This window comes from Setaria viridis, chromosome 6, assembly GCF_005286985.2.
Source record: "Setaria viridis chromosome 6, Setaria_viridis_v4.0, whole genome shotgun sequence".
Lineage (NCBI taxonomy): Eukaryota > Viridiplantae > Streptophyta > Magnoliopsida > Poales > Poaceae > Setaria > Setaria viridis.
Window position 1 is genome coordinate 28,339,566 of NC_048268.2, and position 21,908 is coordinate 28,361,473.

The window sequence follows — 21,908 nt, forward strand, 5'->3', positions numbered from 1 at the left end:
GTGGCAACAGTGCGTCGTACCACAGCGGAACCAACAACGCTACCAGCCACCTAAATGAAGTACTGAACTCTCAACTAACCACAAGGACGAGGACCGGTACAGAAGCCACGGCAGTTCAGATTATCTCTGATGGAAAGACAAGATCGAACGTAGGGGCTGTAGCTCTTAGTCTGACGAACACGATAGAGATGTGGCCTGTTCGCTTCAGCTTATAAGTCGGCTGAAAAGCTGAAACGGCTAATTTGTTGTGGGAGGAAAACACTATTTGGTGGCTGATAAGCCGGCTGAATAAGCTGAAGCGAACAGGCCCATGGTCATCAGCAAAGCAGTAGCAGGGTTTCCTGTACCTGAATGTGCTTGGTGCCCAGCCTTCCAAGGCACCCACACCAAGAAGGTAACCTCTGCAAACGTAAGTGCCGGGCTACTGCCCTGTGTGCCTGGAGTGCAGCCTCCGGATGGAGCAAAAGGATCCCACTACATATCACAAACCTTTTCCCTAACAAAATAACAGATTAACAGAAGACAAGTGGCTGATAACGGATTTGGTACTGACGTCGTTACCGCGAAAATGACAGGAAAAATCAAAATCATTGCGCAATCAGCACAGCGAACTATCACTTCTGTCGCGGCGGCGATCCGATCCCCTTACCAAAAATCGGTGCCCACTGCCCACCAAACCGTAGCACCGGATGTGGTAACCGGTAAGCAAGACAGATGCAAAAGAAGCTCAAAAGGAAGGTGCTGTACAGACCTGGCGAGAAGCCTGCGTCGCAGCTGCCGTCCTGCTAGCTCTTGCCGAGCAAAAGCCATGGTAAGTCAGGGGGTTTCTTGGAGTGGCGTTAAAGCCTGCAGAGGTGGATGGGCGTCACAGAGAAGAGAGGAGAACCAACCAACGAACTCACTCACTCACCGGCCGCTGGCTTACGGCCTGGACAGCAAATGTGTCCGCACACACGTACACGGGTACACCCCCACCTCACTCCCCGTCCTGTTCCTCCTTTTGTCGCGGTCATTGAGAGCTCGATCGTCCTGCGGCAAGGAGAGCTCCTCTCCTCTCTTTTGTCCATTCATGATCAGCAGCAAGAATGGGCTTGGCGATGAAGTGCGTCTTGCTTCTCCTCACCGCCTCCCTTGTGCTCCTCCTGCTCAACTTCCAGGTCCTGGAGGGGGCTCCCCGCCTTCCGAGCCATGAGCGCGGCGGTGTCGTGGTGGTGACCCGTGATGCCAGTTCCTCTTTCGTCTCCAGGTTCAGGATGCTGATAGGCTTGGATCATCATTGGTCGCGACACCGGAGGCACCGACACGATTCTGAAGCTCCAGCTCCAGCACCAGCAACATCACCTCATCAAGCAAGAGCACCCGTTCCAGCTCCTGCTCCTCTTCCCCATACTAGTCACAGCAGGATGCCACTGAAAACCCGCAGCCACACTGCTCCGGTGAGAAGCGTGGCACGCAAACTGGGCGGTGGAGGCCATACCAAGCTCCCGAAAGCCGCCATTGTCGCTCTGGCCACGGTTGGGGCGTGTCTGCTTGTTCTTGGAATCGCCGTAGCAGCAGTCTCACTCAGGAGATCAAGGAAGATTCAGAAGAAGCCATTCAAGCTGTTGTTCCATGGATCGAGATCTCACAGGTCACCTTGTGCTACCATGAAGGTTAGTTCCCATCCTAGCCCAGATATGCTGTTCCTGAGTTCTGCTGTGCAACGCCTAGAGGACTACCCGATCCTCAAGGAATCTTCAGAATCTAAGAGCTTATGCACACCTTCAAAAAGTGCAGAGCTAATCATACGCGATTATACTGTGAGAACCAACGTCAACTTGCAGTCTGATGAGGCTGATTCTTTCCATTCCGTACCTTGTTCTCGTTCGTCAGGTGGCTCCAACGCAGAGTCACCGTTGCAGATTTGCAATAAAACTGTCACAGATCCATCCCCGTCTTCTCCACACGCAGATGATTCACCATCTGGTTCCTCATATCAATCACTATCACCAGATTTTAGATCTCACTTCTCTCCAAAGACTCCAACTTCAACAGCTTCTGATCACACCCATGTGAGTAACACCTTTTGCCATCCTCCAGCGAAACAATACTATCAAGAAACTGGCAAAAGAGCTAACACTTCTGGATCCATGGCACATCCTGAATCTCCAAGAATAGAGCAGGACAACTCAAATTGCTACATGAATCCATCCTCAGGATACAAATGCACTTCCCATGGTACAGAGATCACACCCTCGGAAACAAACACAGCATTTAGTGCGTCAAGCGCAAAATTCAATTTGGATTCTAAGGAGACCTCAAGGAGTTCAGCAGCAGAAGCTGAGTTCAAACCATCAAGTGCAACAAGTGTCCTGAAATCACCACCGCCCCCTCCGAAATCACCACCGCCGCCTCCACCACCAAACAAACATCTTTCCAGTCTTAAAGGGCAGAACACTGGCCAGCCTCCACTCCCACCTCCATTACCGATTCAGGTACAAGTTGGCAAAGATGGATTACCCCTTCCAAGGTTGAAACCTTTGCACTGGGACAAAGTAAGGGCAGCTCCAAACCGCTCCATGGTGTGGAATGACATTCAGTCAAGTTCCTTTGAGTTCGAGTAAGGCAATTAAAGGATTCTCATTCTATATTGTCATTGCAGTGGTTATTATTGCATTCTTACAATAACATGATTATGCAGATTTGATGAGCAGATGATAAACTCTTTGTTTGCATACAACTTTCAAGGCCCAGTAAAAACTGAGGACAACAAAAACAAGACTCTATCTAGCAGCAATCATGTTATTGAGCACCACAAACTTCAAAATACTACTATATTGCTGAAGACCTTAAATGCGAGCACTGAACAAGTCTGCGATTCTATAACAGAAGGTATATTTCCCATGATGTTTGGATTCAAATTTACTGAGTTAATGATGGCCAGATGAACCTACTGTGTTGTTTTGACTATATATCACAGGTACTGGATTATCTGTGCAACAACTAGAAGCTCTGGTCAAGATGAAACCATCTGAGGAAGAAGAGAAAAAGTTGCTGGATTACGATGGGGACATCAACATTTTGGATCCAGCAGAGAACTTTGTCAAGGTGCTATTGACAATACCAATGGCATTTTCAAGAATTGAGGTGATGCTGTACAAGGAAACTTTTGATGATGAAGTTGCCCATCTCAGAATGTCCTTCACATTGATTAAAGTAAGTGGATCCATTTCGATTAATTTAGAAGATAGGAACATTCTATTGAAGCTACAACTATTTCTGTGTTTACTAGGGAGCCTGCAGCGAACTCAGGTCCAGCAAATTATTCTTAAGGTTACTTGAAGCAGTACTGAAGACAGGAAACAGAATGAATGTTGGAACAATAAGAGGAGGTGCAAGTGCTTTCAAACTCGACGCATTGCTGAAACTGTCAGATATACGTGGAGCTGATGGGAAGACAACCCTCCTCCATTTTGTTGTTCAAGAGATGGTACGGTCACAAGGGTCAAAAGCTTCAGATAAGATCAGTGGAACACCAGGACCATGTCACGCCACACCAGCAGGACGTGAAGAGTACTTGGAAATGGGTACAGAATTTGTTTCTGAGTTAAGTAATGAGCTTGCCAATGTCAAGAAGGTGGCAAGCATAGACCTGGATACCTTAAAAAGCTCAATCTCAAATCTTTCACAAGGACTGGCTCAACTAAGAAGGCTTGTTGGAAAGGACCTTACCTGCAATGACAGGAACCAGAACTTCCTGCATTGCATGAGATCATTCCAAACTCATGCAGAGAATACAATGCAGGAGCTCAAAGTTGCTGAAGCCGAGGTCCTACAGCAGGTCAGAGAACTCACAGAGTATTATCATGGAGACATTGGCAAGAATGAGTCCAACCTTCTCCACATATTTATCATCATGAGAGATTTTCTTGGTTTGCTAGATAGGGTGTGCAGAGAGATGAGAGGTTCAAAGCACATCCAATATCTAAACATAGTACTTCCACTCAGGTGAATACTTTGATGATCAGACTTCAGATTAACCAGCGGGACATTAACAAACTAACTTTTTTGTGTAACTGTGTGTATAGTTATTAGCTTGAGATGAGTTGGTGGGTTGGTATCAACTATGGAGAATTTGTACATGTGCAGAGTTGTATTAGAATGATGGTCGGTTGGATTGCATGGTTTTCAAGTTTGTTAAATATACTCACAACTTAACGCTGAACAACTTATAGTTTTGGTCTCTTGGATATATAGCCAGCTATGATCCGCAAACATATACTATGTACGTTTTGCCATTATAAGCTGGACAAATTTCAAACTGTAAAAGCAGCATGCCATTACAGTTCAAATCGGTCTAGATCAATTTACATGCCAGTCTAAATTGATAAATATTTTAATTTATTGTCAGGATTGAAGCAAATGCAATTATACCTTTTCCCTATATATATTAAGGGAAGACCGGATTATAATATTGTAAATTTAAGAATATGTACTTTCTGGCAGATAAATGAAACAGGGATATAAAGCATTATGTAAGCAAAAAATATGCAGAACTAAGGCAAAATTACAGTTACCAAACTATTCTACAGTATAACTTATTGCTCTCCAAAATTTCCATAGTATCATCAGTATAATCTCTCCAACAAGATCCAAATATTGAGAAATAAAAACAAGTACAAACAGATCAGACGACATCCCACTGAAGGCTCGAAGATACAAAAACTGGAGAGAACTCCTCAACTGCAATCAGACTACTGATGGGCACATAGATAGGAGTAACATCATAATCTTCAAGAGATCTTACAACGTTAAGCTCTCAGGATCCTCAATAATCTTTGCAAAAGTCTGCAGGAATGCTGCCAAATCAGCACCATATACAATCCTGTGATCAGCAGTGACATTGACCTGAAAAGAAAATGTTGAAACAACTTAGTTAAATACAAATTTGCTGAACTTGAGTTACCCTAGTTTGGCTCCTGCTTTTCTGCCATACTTGATGCAGTACTTTCTTACTATATGCCCACTATGCTACAGCTACAGTTCTGGTCAAATATTGTAAACAATCTGTTCACCACAACTCCACAAGAATCATGGCTGATGCAAGCCAAAATCCAGCAACCAACCAAAGAGGCCCTAACTGGCAGCACCAGTGACAGCCCCGCACAAAAACATCACCCATATACAACTTAGACTTTGATGATGTGTAACTTGTGGTGCTTGCTACCTATGAATTACATAGTTTCATTGCCAACATACTCAACTTAGGCCTGTAAATCTATTAACTACGATTTAGTGGTTATAGACAATATGTAATAATCTCCAGATCATGTATATGACAAACTCTACGACGACCATGAAAAAACCCCTCTGGATAATAGCACTAGGTCTCATAAAACTGGTAACATTACACGCAAACAACTGATGTCTAAAAAATCAGGCTTGTATATCTATGCACTATGATTTGGACAGAATCTGTGAATCTAGTGGTTGTAGACAATAATAATGTAATGCTCTCCAGATGATGTATATGACAAACTTGGCGATCGTTCATGAAAAAACCCTCTGGATATAGCACTAGAATTCATAGAACTGAAAACATCACATGCAAACAACTGATGTCTAAAAAAATCAGATGCATAACTAACCAGCATTTTGCTCTTGACACTAAAGAAACCATCTTTATCAGCCACAACTGTAGGTTTCGAGGCTCCAACTGCCATAATAGCTCCCTGCATTCACAGAAACACAAATATTATCTATCATACATCAGTAAAGCAAAGATAGCACAATTTTAGCTAGGCAATAATGAGAAGTAAGCTTACCTGGCCAGGTGGAAGAATTGCATCAAATCTATCTACACCAAACATACCCAGGTTGGACAGTGTAAATGTCCCTGCAGACCACAAAATCTTCATTTAAGCACAATGTTCATGAACATCATAATGATTGCAAAGGCAATATAATAACGTATTAAACACTGCAGTAAGTTCCATACCGGAGCTGTACTCATTTGGTTGGAGCTGTTTTGCGCGTGCCTTTTTGACTAGATCCTTCCAATTTTGTGAGAGCAAATAGATATCCAGCTGCAGTGAACCAACTCATAAGCTGAATGGTTAACTTGCTTGCTACTACTCGTAGATGAAATCAAATTGATAACACAAATATAGTATATACCTTGTCAGCATCCTGCAGGACGGGTGTAATAAGGCCACCATCAATTGCCACGGCCACTGCGATGTTGATGTTACTGTTGTAAGTGAAGCTCTTTCCATCCCTGCAACTAGCATTGACAGCAGGGTGCTGAGCAAGCGCCATGGCCGCGGCCTTCGCCAGTAGCACAGTCATTGTCACACCCTTTGGCTTAACCTAACAGAATCAAATCAACCCAATTATCAGCAAGTAGGCTAAAACACAGAAGAGCATCAGGGGCAGTCGACACTTCTCCGATCCTCACCTTTTCATACAGCTCATCGAGCTTATCAGTTACAATTGGGTACCCGACACGGAATGCGGGCACCGCCAGGCTCTCCACCATGTTCTTGCTCACCGCGGCCTGCATGGTAGTGAATGGAACAACAGTCGCGCCAGGCACCGGTGGTAGCACTGCTGCTTGAGGCACTGCAGCAGCTGAAGGTGCAGCCACAGGTGGTGATGCAGCAGCAACAGCAGCAGGCTTTGGCTTCGGCTGGATTCCGGCGGCCGCCTCAACATCCCCAGGCGTAATTCTACCGTACGGCCCGGTGCCGGTCACCTTGGCAAGGTCCACCCTGTGCTGCTTCGCGAGCTTCTTAGCCTGCGGGCTGGCAATGCCCTTCGTCCCGGCGGCCACTGGCGCGGGGGCAGCCGCCGGCGTCGGAGGCGGAGGCGGGGGCGGCGTCGCGGCGGCCTCCTCCGCCGGAGCAGGCGCCGCCTGCTGCGACTGCCCGTTGGAGAGCTCCTTGGCCTTGGCGAGGGCGAGCGGCACCTCCTCCTCGGACTCCGCGAGCAGCGCGATGGGCGCCCCCACCGGCGCGGACTCCCCGGCCGGGACGAGGACCGCCGCCACGATGCCGTCGTGGAAGGTCTCGACGTCCATGTCGGCCTTGTCGGACTCGACGACGACGACGGCGTCGCCCTTGGTGACGCGGTCGCCCTCGGCGGCGGACCAGGAGACGATCTTGCCCTCCGTCATGGTGGAGCTCAGCGCTGGCATGAAGATCTCCCGGATCTTGGCGCGCACCACCATCCGTCCGCGCCGCGGCTGCCTGCCGCGCGCGCCCGCCGGCACCGCCGCGGCCCGGAGGCGCGCGGGCAGGGTGGAGGTGGACAGCGAGAAGGGTGCCGGGGCCGTCGCCATTGGAGACTGGAGAGGAGTGCTCGAGGAGTCGAAGCTGGAGGCGGAGGCGAGGAGGGGGCGGGGCTTGGCTGGTTGGGGTATAGCGGTGGGAAGAGCGAGGCGACTCGAGCAAGGGCGGAGAAAGCGAGGTGAGGGTGGCTTTGGAAACTCCGACGATTCAGTGATGGGCCGGGCTCACTGTCCGTGTGGTCTGGGCCCCACGTCATTAACAAGGATGGACTGAAAGCAGTGGGCTCAGCCCAGTTATGATGGTCGTGTGATCGACGACGACACGGGCCGCACTCTTTGTCGGATGGCCCAGATTCAGACTAGGCCCAGCTCTTTTCGTTAGGCCCACCACCTCTCCCAGTGAGAAGGACCCATCCCCGGAAGCCACAGGTCTCGCACATCCAGCTCTCGCGACCAAATCTGCCGTCTCCGCCGCCGCCGCCGCCGCCGCCGCCAGCACCGGAGGGATTCGCGCCCCCGCCGCGCCCGCGATGAACACGGATATCACCGCGTCGACGAAGCCGGAGTACCCGGTGGTGGACCGGAACCCGGCCTTCACCAAGGTGGTCGGCAACTTCTCCGCGCTCGACTACATGCGCCTCTCCACTATCTCCGCCGTCTCCGTCACCGTCGGCTACCTCTCCGGTTCGTTCCCATCCTAGATCCCCCTCCCAAACCCCGGCTCTCAGTTCCACCCCCATCGGAAAGCTCAAACCGGGGCTCGTCGTGCAGGGATCAAGCCGGGGATCCGGGGCCCGTCGATGGTCACGGGCGGGCTCATCGGGGTCATGGGAGGGTTCATGTACGCCTACCAGAACTCCGCCGGCCGCCTCATGGGGTTCTTCCCCAACGACGCCGAGGTCGCGCGCTACAAGCACAAGCTGTAGTGAGGATCCATCTTCACTCCGTCTCCCTCGTCGCAATGTTACGCCTTTTACTCTTCCTGACCTCTTGTTAGCTTCAGTTCTTGATCTGGGCACTGTATGGCCTTGGTTGAATAAATGTGGCATGCTGTTGCACAGTTATGAGGATTTGATGATACAATTCAGCTCCTCTTGTTGTGGTTTTGGTGAGAATTTCATCACCATTTCCGTGAATTTATGAACTTTGTGATTCCTGAATTGAACTTGGTAAATCGCCGCATCATTGTGTATATTAGCGTGTCAGCATTAGGGTATGTATTTTGATTCCTGTAGTAAGCGGTGGGGTGGGGTGGGCTCATTGGGCTTGCTATGGGGATAAGATTCATAAGAGTTTTCAGACAACTTTTGTATCAGGACTTACCTGATGTTATTTACATGATGGTTTGTGAGTTTGTCCAGATTCATCATCAAGAATCTTGTGAGAGGACTTGCCTACGTACTAGGCGGCAACACCGCCTCACCTAGCACAGCGGCTTTTTTCCATGTAGAGCAGTTTAAGACTTGATCTATGTAAGTATGAAAGTAGAACAAAACAGAGGATGCATAAAGGCGAACTATGGTCATGGAAGTTATGGTTGCAACTTGCAAGATAATGTCAAATTCTGTGTCTTAATATACCAAGTTTTCTCTATTTAACATGGCATTACTCTAGGGGCCTGGGGAAAGTACAACTGCCTAGTCTCGTACGCCTAGCATTTTTTGAAACATAGGATTGTAGTATTAGAGAGCATACAGAAATTTTTATCCATGCTTATTGACATGGAAAATACATAGAACTGTGGAAATTAATCCGATCTATCTGGTGTAAGTATTGACATGTTACTGTCCTTTTTATTCCGAGTCTTGTGAAACACATTAAGTTGTAGTGAGAATTTAGCTTAACTCTGTTGCTCTTATAACAATTGTTACTCTTTATCTTCCCTTACCCCATGGCCCATGTTAGCTTCGATTGATCTGAGCATGTATGATCTTGGATGAGTAAATTTGTTATGCTGTGGAACAGCTGTGAGGATTTGATAATACAATGCATCCCCTCATGTTATTTTCCGGTGATAATGTTGTCTCTGTTCCGGTAAATTTTTTATTTGAAAGTTATTTCTGGTATGTAATTTAGTGACTGTTGTGCCTTTTTATATTAGCTTGCCTGGATTAGGGGATGTGATTCTGTTTGCCTCTTGTTGTAGGCTTTGGGGTGGGGTTGACTAGCTGGTGTTGAGAAATGCTATCAGAGAGTGCTTGTATGATTTATGCATATGAGGATTGCCTTGCGCTCGCCACATGATAATTAGTAAATTTTGTACACATGCATTTAAAAAAATCTTCAGGGGGGCAAGGTAGATAGTAGTATGAGGGAGGACACAGCAATTTATTAGTACCCACTGCCCACTGACCCGGGAAATATGTAAATCTGTGTGGAAATTACTCTGGTCCACCTGGTTGTTAGTACTTAGTAGCATTGGCAGCTGTGCTTCAATTTATTTTGAGTTAATTGAAATAAAGTAAGCTATTCTTCTCGAGTTTATTCAATTTTTTAAAACTCCAGCATTGTCGTTTTCATTCTATTACCTTGATCTGCAAGAGCTGACCTCTCAGTGAGTATGTTATGTGTTATGACTTATGAGTAGTCATGATTATATCAGATCCAGTGTGATCCTTACTTCAATCGTAGGTCTCACTTAGATATAAACCCTTGGTTTGATTATTTGTCTAAGCTGCATAGGTTTCTGCCTTGTATTAGAATGAAGATTGTGATTTTGAGTAGTATAAAGGAAACCCTGGCTTTGTGATGTGTCTAAGTTGCTCTGCGGCCTTCCTCAAAATGGAACTGCCGTAGCAGTTTACTCTAATATACTCCCTCCAAATCATATTATTTGACGTTGCTTAGTTCATTTTTGAACTACCCAACGTCAAATAAAACGATATGGAGGTAGTATTTAAGAGAAAAAAAACTTCATTGTCCCCTAAGTTGATGACCATTTTTCTTACTGGGGTGATCAGGCCTTTATTACAACTTAGAAACCTAGACATGATTTCATTTTTCATGCTTTTGGCAACAGATTCAGGTGGTAGATCAACATTGAAGCACACATTAGGGTTTAGGAACATGATCACATCTTCATGAACATTGATAACCTTGTTCGGCATTAGAGGCATTTATGTGCATAAACAGATCTTGAATCCCCACAAATGATGAGGAATAACGGTAATTCAACCCTGTGGTATTCAAATCTTTTTGACTCCACTGCTGCTATCAATGTGCATGTAGAGGCAGTGTTAGATGGATCTGAGGTTGCCAATTGCTATAGTTTCTCAGTGGCTGAAGGTGACCCAGAAAGCAAAATGATTTTGCAATTCATAGTCTCAGTCTCTGTAAAGTGAAAGGCACATATGAAATATGGCTAATATTAAGCTTAAGTTGCTGATGTTCCTGGTTCTGAACCTGCATGCATCCATGAAGTTGTTCCCAGGATCTGGTTACTCTTACTCGGGCTGCTGTTTCAGTTTCTGCATGGAATCGACCCTCTCTATAAGTCTCTAGGCACAAGCCTAAGCTCAGGCAAGTACGGTGTGCCATAGTTTTTTCCCCCGTCACTGCCACAGCAACGACAAATTTGAGCAAATAACTAATTCTGTGGTTAAGGTATGGTGCGAAGAAAGTATGGCCCGTGGTGAACAAACTGCCTGCCTAAAAATGTTGACAAGATTCTTAAGCAACTATAGGGTAATAATGTTTTGCGGCAAATTTAAGCAAGAAACCATGTCTGTGAGATAGGATATGGTACTAAGAAAGTAGGGAACGTATTTGGTGCAAACTAACCACCCTGTGCAACCTTGGAAACTACGAATCAAGGTCATTAGATGCTAATCCAATGGATAGGGTGAGAGATGCGACTATTTTGCGCTTAAGCCCCTCCACCCGCTAGCCTCCTACCCCCTCGTGTCCGTTTCTGATTCCGTGTGCGTCCGGCGCCATCGCGAGCCCTCGATTTTGCCCTTGCTGTCCGTACGTCCTCATGGCCACAATCACCCCTGCCCCCGCTGGCCTCCTACTCGCCTCCACCCTCGCCAGCCACCTTGCCCCGTCGCCCTCGGCGGCCTCCTACCCGCCTCCACCCTCCGTCACGAGCTAGCCACCGAGGCTCACTGCCCGGATCCACGGCCACCGCGCCCCTGCCTCCGACGCCAGCAACGTCCTCTTGGCGTCAGCGGATTGGAGGAGGAGGAGGAGCCACGAGGAAAGAAGGATGAGAAGCTGGATGGAGTCTCATGGTGGTGAGTGTACTGACTACTGGTCGATCAGATGGCCACAAATTAAGCTGACCTGTCGCCCTCGCTGGGCACCGTTGCCTGATGGCTAGGCTGCGGCCCCCACTGGCCGCCGACGCCTGATGGCTAGGCTGCTGCCCCTTTAGTCGCCGTCCTCGATGAAGGATTGATTTGGAATTGATGTTGTGCTGGACAAATGTGGAGCCGGCTCTTGCTGGTGAAGAAGATGCAACTGCTACTGCTTTTGCAGAGTTTTCTTGTGCTTCTGTAAGGGGACAATCTTGTTGTGCTTGTGCAGGGAGAGATTTTGCAGTTATGTAAGCCCATAGAATGTAGCTAGTTCTTGTGCAGGTACTTGTAATTATCAAAATGCAATTATAAAAATTCCTAAAAATGGTACCATTTGGCACAATGTTATATAGTCAATGGATGCTTGTGCTGATAATGTATGCTTGTGCTTGGCTTACATGTGGTTCTGGGTTTCAGCTAAAAAATTTTGAAAAATTTGAAACATTTGGTTCTAGCTCACTTCTCATTCATATTTAAACCTGAGACATATCAGCATTGTTTGGGCAAGTGCGTGCATCATGATCCCCTACTTGCTTACATTTTCCACACGTCCGTTTACTTTTACCCTTGCTTGCAGCCTTCATCTCCTCGCTTTTCTTAATTCTTTTGCATCTCCCTTTCGACTTGATATCATTTGGTGGATGTATATCGACTTGATTTGGAATTTTACTACCAAGGAAAGATTCATACTCATCTTGTTTATTAACTCTCGTAGCAGGCGTGATCTTTTGGAGAGGTTCTACTAGGTTGGATAAACTAGAAAATAAAAAGTCCATCCTTTGTTCAGAGTTCTTGTTCAGAGTTCTTGGCCATTTGGATAAGATGTTCCAACTAGTTGCGTGAATCTGAAATCTTTTTCCTCATTGACACCTCCATAGGATCTTCAGGCTTTCATCTAGCAGGTTACCTTTTTCATCAAAGAATAGTTCCCTGTAAAATCGAATACCTAATCAAGACTATTGTACAAAACAGCCATACAAAAAAATCATACAATACAAACCTTTTACATCTTTTCTCCCATCTCTTCATAATATAAATCGATGGTATCTCATTTTGCTTCTCGGCTCTAAGCACTTGTATGATATGACGGCACGGGATGCCATAGGACTCATGAAAAATTGTCACCATCAGCAGTCTATCTGGAAAAGAGCGAGTGGTTCAGTTGAACAAGTCAGACATGTTTGGTAGGTGCTCCTGTAAATTATATGAGTCCTATGGCATCCCGTGCCGTCATATCATACAAGTGCTTAGAGCCGAGAAGCAAAATGAGATACCATTGATTTATATTATGAAGAGATGGGAGAAAAGATGTAAAAGGTTTGTATTGTATGATTTTTTCTATGGTTGTTTTGTACAATAGTCTTGATCAGATATTCAATTTTACAGGGAACTATTCTTGGATGAAGAAGGTAACCTGCTAGATGAAAAGCCTGAAGATCCTATGGAGGTGGCGATGCGGATACAAATTTCTACTAATTATACTGAGTTTCAACTAATAATAGTAATTTTCTATTGATTTTTTACTTAATCTACTAATTTTCTACAAATTTCTATTGATTTTCTAACTAAAAAATAAAAAGGGCCCTTGCGTTAGCAAGCCGGTGGCTTCCATCGGCAAGGGCCGTACGTGCGGGAGCCAGGGCTGGCGGGGGTTAGGCAGTGGCGACTGGGGCAGGAGGTCGTACGACGGCTGGGACGGTGGAGTGGCAATGCGCAGGTCGGGGAGGTGGACGCCAGCGGAGGCGGGGCCGGAGCGAGGTGGCCGCGGCGATGAGGGCGGAGGCCGGCAGGCGACAACGACGGGGACGGAGGTGGTGGCGACGAGCTCAAGGGGGCACGACGGAGAAGGCGGCGGGCTGGGGTGACGGAGCAGGCGGCGGGGACAGAGCAAGGTGGTGGCGATGAGGGTGGAGGCCAGCAGCGACGACGGGGACGGAGATGGCGACGAGGGCGGAGGCCGGCGGCGACGACAAGGACGGAGGCGGCGACGAGGGCGGAGGCGGCGATGTGGACAGAGGCGGCGCGACGGAGGCGGCGGCGATGAGGTCGAGGGGGCGTGAAGGAGGAGGCGGCGGGCCAGGGCGACGGAGGAGGAGGCGGTCCGGGTGCGAGCAAGGCGGTCGGGGCGACGGGTGACGAGGAGATTGGCAGCCGGCAAGGGAGGCGGACGGGCGCGGATGTTGGTGGTGGTGAAAAAAATTGCGCAAGTGTTGAAAGGTGGGGTAGAAGAGACTACAATTACTTTTATCCCCCGCACCTTTTATCTCGGCTCGTAATTGAACCCGGGACTAAAGGTATTTTTGTCTCGGGTGCCAACAACAACCGGGATAAAATGCACCCCCTTTTATCCAGGTTTCAGTCTGCAACCGGGATAAAAGGGTACATTCCCGACGGGAATCAAAAAATACCATTTTATCCCGGTTACAGTTTGCAACCGGGATAAGGGGGGGGGCCTTTTGTCCCGATTGCTGTTGGCACCTGGGACAAAAGGGCATTTTCCTATTTCTCGTTTCCCACTTGTTTTTTGAAAATAGATTTTATTTATGTTTTCACTGGATTTCAGGATGCAAAAACAAAAACCTTTACATATTTTGAACATGCAAAAATATATTAAATTAGCAAGTATATTGACAATAAGTGTGAATAGGTCATTAATTCTATACCATTTTCTTTTAGCTTCTAAAATAATTATTTTACTCCATCGTTATTATCAAGAAATTATTCAATTAAATAATTTCAACGCGCGAAAAATTCAATTTATGTATGTGGTTAACATTGTTCATGTTTATCTAATAAATCTTCACCTCAACTAATTTAAACACACATGAAATCATACATACGTTAAATTAAAAATTGTATCAAGTAGTACATAAAGGTGAAGCAAATTTAGCGCATTACAATATAACGTTATAAAATTTCTTCTTCACGAAAGTTTCTTGATCATGGTCGCGGTGTGAGTACGGAGCCTCTTCTTTGGATAGCAAGATGCTTGGGTCAACTTCAATAGTGAATGAAGGCATGCCATCAAACTGATCATAATCATCTGATTGGTCTGTTTTATCCTCGACTCGCACGATTTTTCTTTTACCTAGAAGAACTATGTGCCGCTTTGGCTCCCATGGCTCTTCTGGATTTGTCTTGGGTTTGCTAAACATGTCCTTCACATAGAAAATCTAATGTACATTATTGGCAAGTACGAATGGTTCATCACAGTATCTAGTCTTGCTCAGGTCCACTATTGTCATTCCGTACTGATCTTTAGTTACGATAGTTAGCTTCACCCAATTGCAAAGAAATAGAGGGATGTAGAGCGGTCCGTATTCGAGTTCCTATATCTCATGTATGAAACCATAATACGACTCCTTACTATTAATTCTATCTATGGCATCTATGTGGACACCACTATTCTGGTTCGTGCTTTTCTGGTCCTAAGCTCTCATGTAAAATGTATAACCATTTATCTCGTAGCCTTGGAATTTCACGATTGTGCTAGCAGGTCCCCTGGCTAACCAAGCAAGCTGTGAGTGAATCTCAGAGTTACCCATAAGTTGTTGGCACAACCAGAAGGGAAAAAAGTTTTCATGTGATGACGTGTAAGCCAAGCATCAGATTTTGTTGGATTTTTGGAAACTACCATCTGCCTGTGCTGCTCGATATACGGAGTCACAAAGGATGACTGTTGCAGAACAACATAGTGTGCCTTATCGAACAAATCAGTATCATTGCTCAAACTTGATTTCCTTCCAAGGGTGCCCATTCCCCGCAACCTCCCCTCGTGGCGTGAAGTTGGAACCCCAATCGAGTCAATTGAGTCAATAAAATCAACACAAAACTCGAACACCTCCTCTATTCCATATCCCTTGGTGATGCTTCCTTCTAGACGGGCATGATTAAGAACATAGTTTTTTAGGACTGACATGAACCTCTCAAAAGGCCACATATTGTGCAGGTATATAGGTCCGAGAATACCAATCTCTTTTACTAGGTGATCTAGGAGGTGCGTCATAATATTGAAGAAGGATGGTGGAAATACCAACTCAAAACTGACAAGACATTGCATCACATCGTTCTGTAGCTTTGCTAGCTTGGATGGATCGATTGGCTTCTGTGACATCGCATTGGCAAACGCACATAGCTTTACGAGCGGCAATCGGATATTCTCTGGTAGAACACCCCTAAGTGCAACCGAAAGCAACTGGGTCATCAACATGTGGCAGTTATAGGCCTTGAGATTTGTGAACTTCTTTTGTTTCATATTTATTATTCCCTTTATATTCGAGGAGTACCCAGACGGGACCTTCGTACTATTCAAGCATTCAAACATGCTATCCTTCTCTTTCTTGCTGAGAGTGTAACTGGTAGGACATAAGTAGTGTTGTCCGTTATCTCTCTTTTTCGGATGTAGGTCATCTCGTTGCCACATGGCTTTCAGGTCCTGTCGTGCTTCCAATGTATCTTTTGAGTTCCCATAAACATCCATGAATCCTAGCACGTTCACGCAAAGATTCTTTGTCAGGTGCATCACGTCTATTGCATTGCGGATCTCTAGGATTTCCCAATAAGGTAGCTCCCAAAACATTGATGTGGCGGAACCGCCCAACTTAGGCTGGTTTAAGTGCGCCTAATCGCCGTTGGAACGGCAATTATCCGAAACGCACCTAAAATAGCATAAGTCCGGTAGTCCGTCGAGTGTCCCTGGGACTCCTCGAAGAATCCACGGCGTGTCACATCACCATACATCTGGATAATATCCGCGATGGGATAATATCAACAAATATTACATTTTTACATACATATCTAAAAGGTACGAGTTATTACAGGACATAAGTTGAAACAAACTTAGTGATGCAGTGTTAGACAAGCTCTAAGATTAAACATAAACAGTTCAGGAGAAGGTGCGTCGATAAACGGTTTTCTAGAGTATTGTGAGACTCAGGTCAATACTCTAGGTCTTCGGGGTCTCCTCCTCGGTAGCTTCCGGTGGAGCTTCTGAAAGATAACCACAAGGGGAAAACCCTGAGTACGGGGTACTCAGCAAGTCTTACCCGACTAACCAATATAATAGTTTTTCTTTGGAATGCATGTCAGCCTTTGGGTGTGCTTGGTTGACACAATTTTTGCCGAAAAAGCTTACTACGAGTGAGGCCTTAGCTTTGTCTTTTATTTTAGTTAAGTCATTACCTAACCATTCTAGATGATAACAGAAGTAAAACAATCACAGCTGTTAATCCATACAGTACTTGGCAACAGAAGATTTTATATCGCATGAGTTCATACTACGAAGCTTAACAGCGATCAAGTGCATTCATAACCGAGAATTGCGGCGATCCGAATCTAATTACATCCTGCAGGAGAGTACCCTGATCATCAGCATTATACGACTGTCCAGGTCGTACTAACAACCTCTCGATTAGCAAAGTCAATGATTAGGAATACAACTACCCGGACCCAGTGATGCACCCCCACATGGGACCCCACGTCTGGCCTGATCTCCATGTGAGTTTCAGGCTACATCCCTGCCAATCTCCAGCACGTCAAATGCGGGTACGAAGCATTCCTGATCATAGAATTTACTAATCTACTGGGCTTTACTGATCCCATACCCAGTAAGTGATCAGATGTTATCACTTGATCAATGGTTAAGACACGAATCGGTCCTTAACCAGATTAATCTAGCAGACAGAACTACATCTCTAGCTTCTGTCTGGTTCCATGTTCCAAACTATCTTTTATAGGCAACATGTATGACTTAAGTGTTTGCCTTAAGGTTGGTAAACCAAGCAGGTAAGCAAGTAAGCAATTCTAGACTTGGGTAGTTTCCAAGGTTTGAACAAGTGACAAAGATGTCCTTAAACAAGGCATAATCATACACAAGAATAGGTTTCATTCAACTCCTAGACTTAGTGCATACAATAAACCAATAACCTATAACTAGTCACATGAAATAACGATTCCAAAATAGATAGGTATAAATGCACCGGGGCTTGCCTTGATCGTTAAAAAGATTAGTAGAAGCCAACGGATTTGCTTCACAGGGAACAAACTCAAACACCTCGTCGGACTCCAAGGGTCCTTCTGAAAATTCCCAGTAATCTTCTTCCGGTGCTTCTGGATCTATGGCACATACATGCAGGGGTTAGAATGCAAACTTTTTGAATAACAGACTATACAACTTTCCTTCATGATAAAGTTGCAAGCCAACAAGGACTATACGACTTATCATGATAAAGTTGCAAGCCAACACACAAAAATCTAAAAAGATTAACCTATACTTTTATTTTTCTTATTTAACCCTTCCTATAGCTTTTCTTTTAATTTTAGAAAAAGTGGTAAATATTTTCTAACTTGAAAATCTAATCTCCTATGGTTTAAGAATTATTTGTGATTAATAAAGTATTATTCATATTTTATACATTTTATAAATATTAAGTATTTATTTAATTACCTTAAAAGGAAGGCATTAAATAAATACCTAAATTTTTATTATTTTCCTAGGGTGTAAAAATTTTAATGCATAAAGGAAAATAAAACAAGCCTAACAAAATTGGTTTCACTAATTTTGGACACTCCTACAAATTTCTGTGATTAAAATGGTGTAAAACGAATTTAAACGAATTAAATTACTAAAGGAAATTTAATTTTTCCCGAAAATCGCCCGGAAAACTTTTCTTACTCACCCACTCTCTACCCTCTCTCACGCACGTTGGGCCCCACGGCGCGGACCCCACCTCTACTATTCATATCTACCCGCCGGCCCTATTCTCCACTGCTGGGCCTACTGGGCCGATTCCTTCTTTCTTATCCTCCTTTAACCCGGTTCCAGCCCAAACAGCCCACTGTCCCTTTTCTTCTTTTCGCGCAGCTTTCAGCCTGCCCCACTGGCCTACCGGCCTGCTGGACCTCACGGGCCCCCGGCCTACCAAACCAGGCCGATGACTCCGCACCGGCTCCTGGGCCTACGCGACGCGCCGGCCCTTTTCTTTTTCCACTTATTCACGCGCGCGCCACTATTGGGCCTCCGAACCGCGGCCCAGCAACCGACCGCTCCTCCCCGGCCTCCTTCTCTTTTTCCCCCTCCTTCTCACTGACGCGCGGGCCCGAGCGCCCGGACTCTTCTTCCTCCTCCCGCCAAAACGCGCCCGTGACAGGGGGCGGCGCGGCTCGCCGGCCGGCGCCCTCCCGACGGCGGGACCAGGCGACAACACCAACCCTAGACCTACACGACCCCGTGTGCGGCAACAGCTTCCCCGGAGATGGCCGGAGCCATCCCCTCCACGGCGACAGGCGGCGACTCCCTCGGCCGGCCGTGGCTCTTTGCGATAACAGCTCAACCGACTCGAACGACTGCTTCTACTCCATCCTCAGACCCTAAGGACTTGACTACGACTGCTCAAGAAAGAAGAAAGGCAGCGCAAGGTGGTTCTCACCGTGAGCGGACGGCGCGACGGCGGCGGACAGAGGCGGCGGCGAGCACGGTTACTTTGGCATGGATGTTGGACAACAACTGGTCTGGGGTGTAGCTGGGGTGTCTGTGGAGGAGTAGGCGAGAGGAATCGACGGAAGGCGAGACGTGGCGGTGGAATTTTGCTCGGCGATGGTGCTTTGACAGAGGAGCGCTGGCGGCGGTAAAAAGGACGACGGTGAAACGGCGGCGCGGGAGCGGTAGATATTCAAGTGTTTCACCGCGCGCATGGGCGACACCGTGGCCTACCCGTAGGCTTATGTGGTGAGGAGGTGGCCTAGCTAGACGTGCTGGCGAGCGACCGACGACGGCGGCGGCGACACGTCTTGCAGCTCTGTCATCGTTCTTCTGGCGCCCGTGATCTTCAAAAGCAACTAACGGTTGATCCTCAATCCGACGGCCTCCCGTGCTTTAACAGAACCTGAAGATAAACTCAAGACCGCCATCTTTTATTTTGGCGTCGGCTTGAGATAAACACCGAATCACTGGAATTTTGGAAAAGTTGCTCGAGCTGGTTCTGAACCCGACTGAATTAAGGATTCAGTTTCGTCAGTATCGACAGTGGTGTTGATCTTACTTGGTGAACTGATTCAATGACCCAAATCTTGTTCTTCCAGTCCAACTTGTTCTTAAACGTGTTCTATAATCTCCCAAGTTTCCATTTTGCCCAAGAACACCTACCCTTCTTGATCTACATTGCCCTGAATTCGAACTCAAAGTTAACCCTATGCTGTCGATTTTCAGACTTAGCTATATTTCAGAGTGTCAGTTAACTGTGATAATGTGCTGACTTTGGGCTTGAATTTGAATTCCTTCCTGTTACTGATCCTGGCCAACAACACCCAAATCTTATAGTCCAAGGTTCATACTTCAATATAGTGTAGTTGTCCTGGTGCACTTATTTGAAAAATTTTCCAGAAATCAATTTCCAAAATGGACTCTGAGGCTGTTTTCTCTGAATTCCTATTTTCGGACGGTGAACAGTAAACTGAGTTTTTCTTTTCTTTCTTTGATTCTTCTGAAGAACTTTGGCACTAGCTTAGCTCCAAATTTTTGATCCTTTAGTCCTAAACACCCTTACACTTGTATTCCACATTTTTGGCAAATTTTTCTGAATTTCAAATTTGAAATTCAAATTTCGGTCAAAATTTGGCCGAATTTGGAATTTTTGCCAATTTCCTTTCTTTTTCTTTTGGATTTCTTTCTGAATTTTTCATGGACACTGTATTACTTCAAATGGCACTTATTACAATTGACTTCTTCTTCCATATGGGTGTATGTCCGTTATCATCGACTTCTTCTTCCATATGGGTGTATGTCCGTTATCATCGTTCGGAACACGTTGATTACCAAGACTCTTTCCAAAGACTACATTTACATCATTTATCATCTCAAAGACATGCTTTCCATTATGGTGTGCATGTTTTTTACGATCGTCTGGCGACCCTTTGAAATGCATCCCGCTCTTTCTCAGCTGGTGGTGAGCAGGGAGAAATCGATGATGACCCATATAGACGACCTTCTTACAGTGCTTCAAATACATACTGTCTGTGATGTCTAAACAGTGGGTGCATGCTCGATATCTCTTGTTTGTCTGTCCCAAAAGGTTACTCAGTGCATACCAATCATTGATGGTTACGAACAACAATGCTCGTAGATTAAAGGTCTCTTGTTTATTCTCATCCCACACACATACACCTTCTTCCTTCCAAAGTTGTACAAGTTCATCAACCAACAGTTGTAGCTACACGTCAATGTCGTTGCCGGGTTGTTTTGGACCTTGGATAAATGCCGGCATCATAATAAACTTCCGCTTCATGCACAACCAAGGAGGAAGGTTGAACATACATAGGGTCACAGGCCAAGTACTATGGTCACGACTCAGCTCACTTAATGGATTGAATCCATCAGTACTTAAACCAAACCTTATGTTCCTTGCATCAATTTCAAAGTTCGGGAATGCTCTATCAATTGATCTCCACTGGGCGCCATCTGCGGGGTGTCTCAGCATCTCATCTTCCTTACGTTATTTTTTGTGCCATTGCATCAACTTAGCATTCGCCTTGTTCCTGAACAAGCATTTCAAGCGTGGTATTATAGGAAAATACCACATCACCTTCGCGGGAACTCTCTTCTTGAGAGGCTGCCCCTTGACATCACCAGGATCATCTCGTTTGATCTTATACCGCAGCGCTTCGCACACGGGACAAACATCCATTTTCTCGTATTCAGCACCATGATACAGAATACAGTCATTAGGGCATGCGTGTATCTTCTGAACCTCCAATTCTAGAGGGCAAATAATCTGTTTAGCTTTATATGTTGTGGACCACAATTCATTATTCTCGGGAAGAATCTTCTTGAAAATTTTCAACATCCCCTGAAATGCCTTATTGGACACACCATTTTTTGCCTTCCATTGCACAAATTCTAGTGTGGTACCCAGTTTTTTATGGCCCTGCTGGCAATCTGGGTACAGCAATTTTTAGTGATCATGCTCTGCAACTTTGCTGCTTCCTTCTCGCAATCTCTTTGTGCATCTCATAGCACCTGACCAAGGTCATTAGTAGGGCCATCTTCTGCAAACTCATATTCATCAGCCTCGCCCATTGTAGCATATGCAAAAGCTTGGCCTGCAGCCCAGTTAGGAATGTTGTCATCATCCTTCTCTTCGTTGTCTTCCATTACAACCCCGCTTTCGCCATGCTTGGTCCAAACCAAATAGTTAGGCATGAAAGCATATCTAAACAAGTGGTTGTAAATAGTCCCCCAGGATTCCTTTGAATAGTCTTTCTTATTACTGCATTGGAAGCATGGACAACATACGAACCCGTTTTCTAGCTTGTTCGCTTTGTCCACTTCGAGAAAATAATGCAAGCCA

General features: G+C 45.8%; 3 protein-coding genes across 3 annotated transcripts; 2 read left to right on the top strand and 1 right to left on the bottom strand.

The window, feature by feature from the left end:
* The first annotated feature begins 6 nt into the window (after positions 1-6).
* Positions 7-4,231, top strand: LOC117861254 (formin-like protein 9). The gene is made up of 4 exons (XM_034744785.2): positions 7-2,599; positions 2,681-2,871; positions 2,960-3,195; positions 3,272-4,231. Exons 1-4 carry the CDS (start codon positions 1,086-1,088, stop codon positions 3,989-3,991), a joined length of 2,661 nt encoding a protein of 886 aa, XP_034600676.1. The 5' UTR covers positions 7-1,085; the 3' UTR covers positions 3,992-4,231.
* Positions 4,232-4,552: 321 nt separating this feature from the next.
* Positions 4,553-7,414, bottom strand: LOC117861256 (dihydrolipoyllysine-residue acetyltransferase component 4 of pyruvate dehydrogenase complex, chloroplastic). The gene is made up of 6 exons (XM_034744789.2): positions 6,437-7,414; positions 6,157-6,348; positions 5,978-6,065; positions 5,805-5,875; positions 5,628-5,711; positions 4,553-4,887 (listed from the first exon to the last, which is right to left on the bottom strand). Exons 1-6 carry the CDS (start codon positions 7,316-7,318, stop codon positions 4,783-4,785), a joined length of 1,422 nt encoding a protein of 473 aa, XP_034600680.1. The 5' UTR covers positions 7,319-7,414; the 3' UTR covers positions 4,553-4,782.
* A 263-nt stretch (positions 7,415-7,677) lies between these two features.
* On the top strand, positions 7,678-8,427 carry LOC117861257 (NADH-ubiquinone oxidoreductase 20.9 kDa subunit). Its single transcript, XM_034744790.2, has 2 exons — positions 7,678-7,951; positions 8,039-8,427. The coding sequence occupies exons 1-2, from the start codon at positions 7,798-7,800 to the stop codon at positions 8,191-8,193; spliced, it is 309 nt and encodes a 102-aa protein (XP_034600681.1). The 5' UTR covers positions 7,678-7,797; the 3' UTR covers positions 8,194-8,427.
* The last annotated feature ends 13,481 nt before the right edge of the window (positions 8,428-21,908 follow it).

Coding starts and splice junctions, on each gene's coding strand:
- LOC117861254 (XM_034744785.2), top strand. CDS start 1,086: ATGGGCTTGGCGATGAAGTGCGTCTTGCTTCTCCTCACCGCCTCCCTT. Junction 2,600..2,680: donor TCAAGTTCCTTTGAGTTCGA/GTAAGGCAATTA, acceptor ATGATTATGCAG/ATTTGATGAGCAGATGATAA. Junction 2,872..2,959: donor CTGCGATTCTATAACAGAAG/GTATATTTCCCA, acceptor TATATATCACAG/GTACTGGATTATCTGTGCAA.
- LOC117861256 (XM_034744789.2), bottom strand. CDS start 7,318: ATGGCGACGGCCCCGGCACCCTTCTCGCTGTCCACCTCCACCCTGCCC. Junction 6,066..6,156: donor TCCTGCAGGATGCTGACAAG/GTATATACTATA, acceptor GGTTCACTGCAG/CTGGATATCTATTTGCTCTC. Junction 5,876..5,977: donor ACCAAATGAGTACAGCTCCG/GTATGGAACTTA, acceptor TGTGGTCTGCAG/GGACATTTACACTGTCCAAC.
- LOC117861257 (XM_034744790.2), top strand. CDS start 7,798: ATGAACACGGATATCACCGCGTCGACGAAGCCGGAGTACCCGGTGGTG. Junction 7,952..8,038: donor CACCGTCGGCTACCTCTCCG/GTTCGTTCCCAT, acceptor CTCGTCGTGCAG/GGATCAAGCCGGGGATCCGG.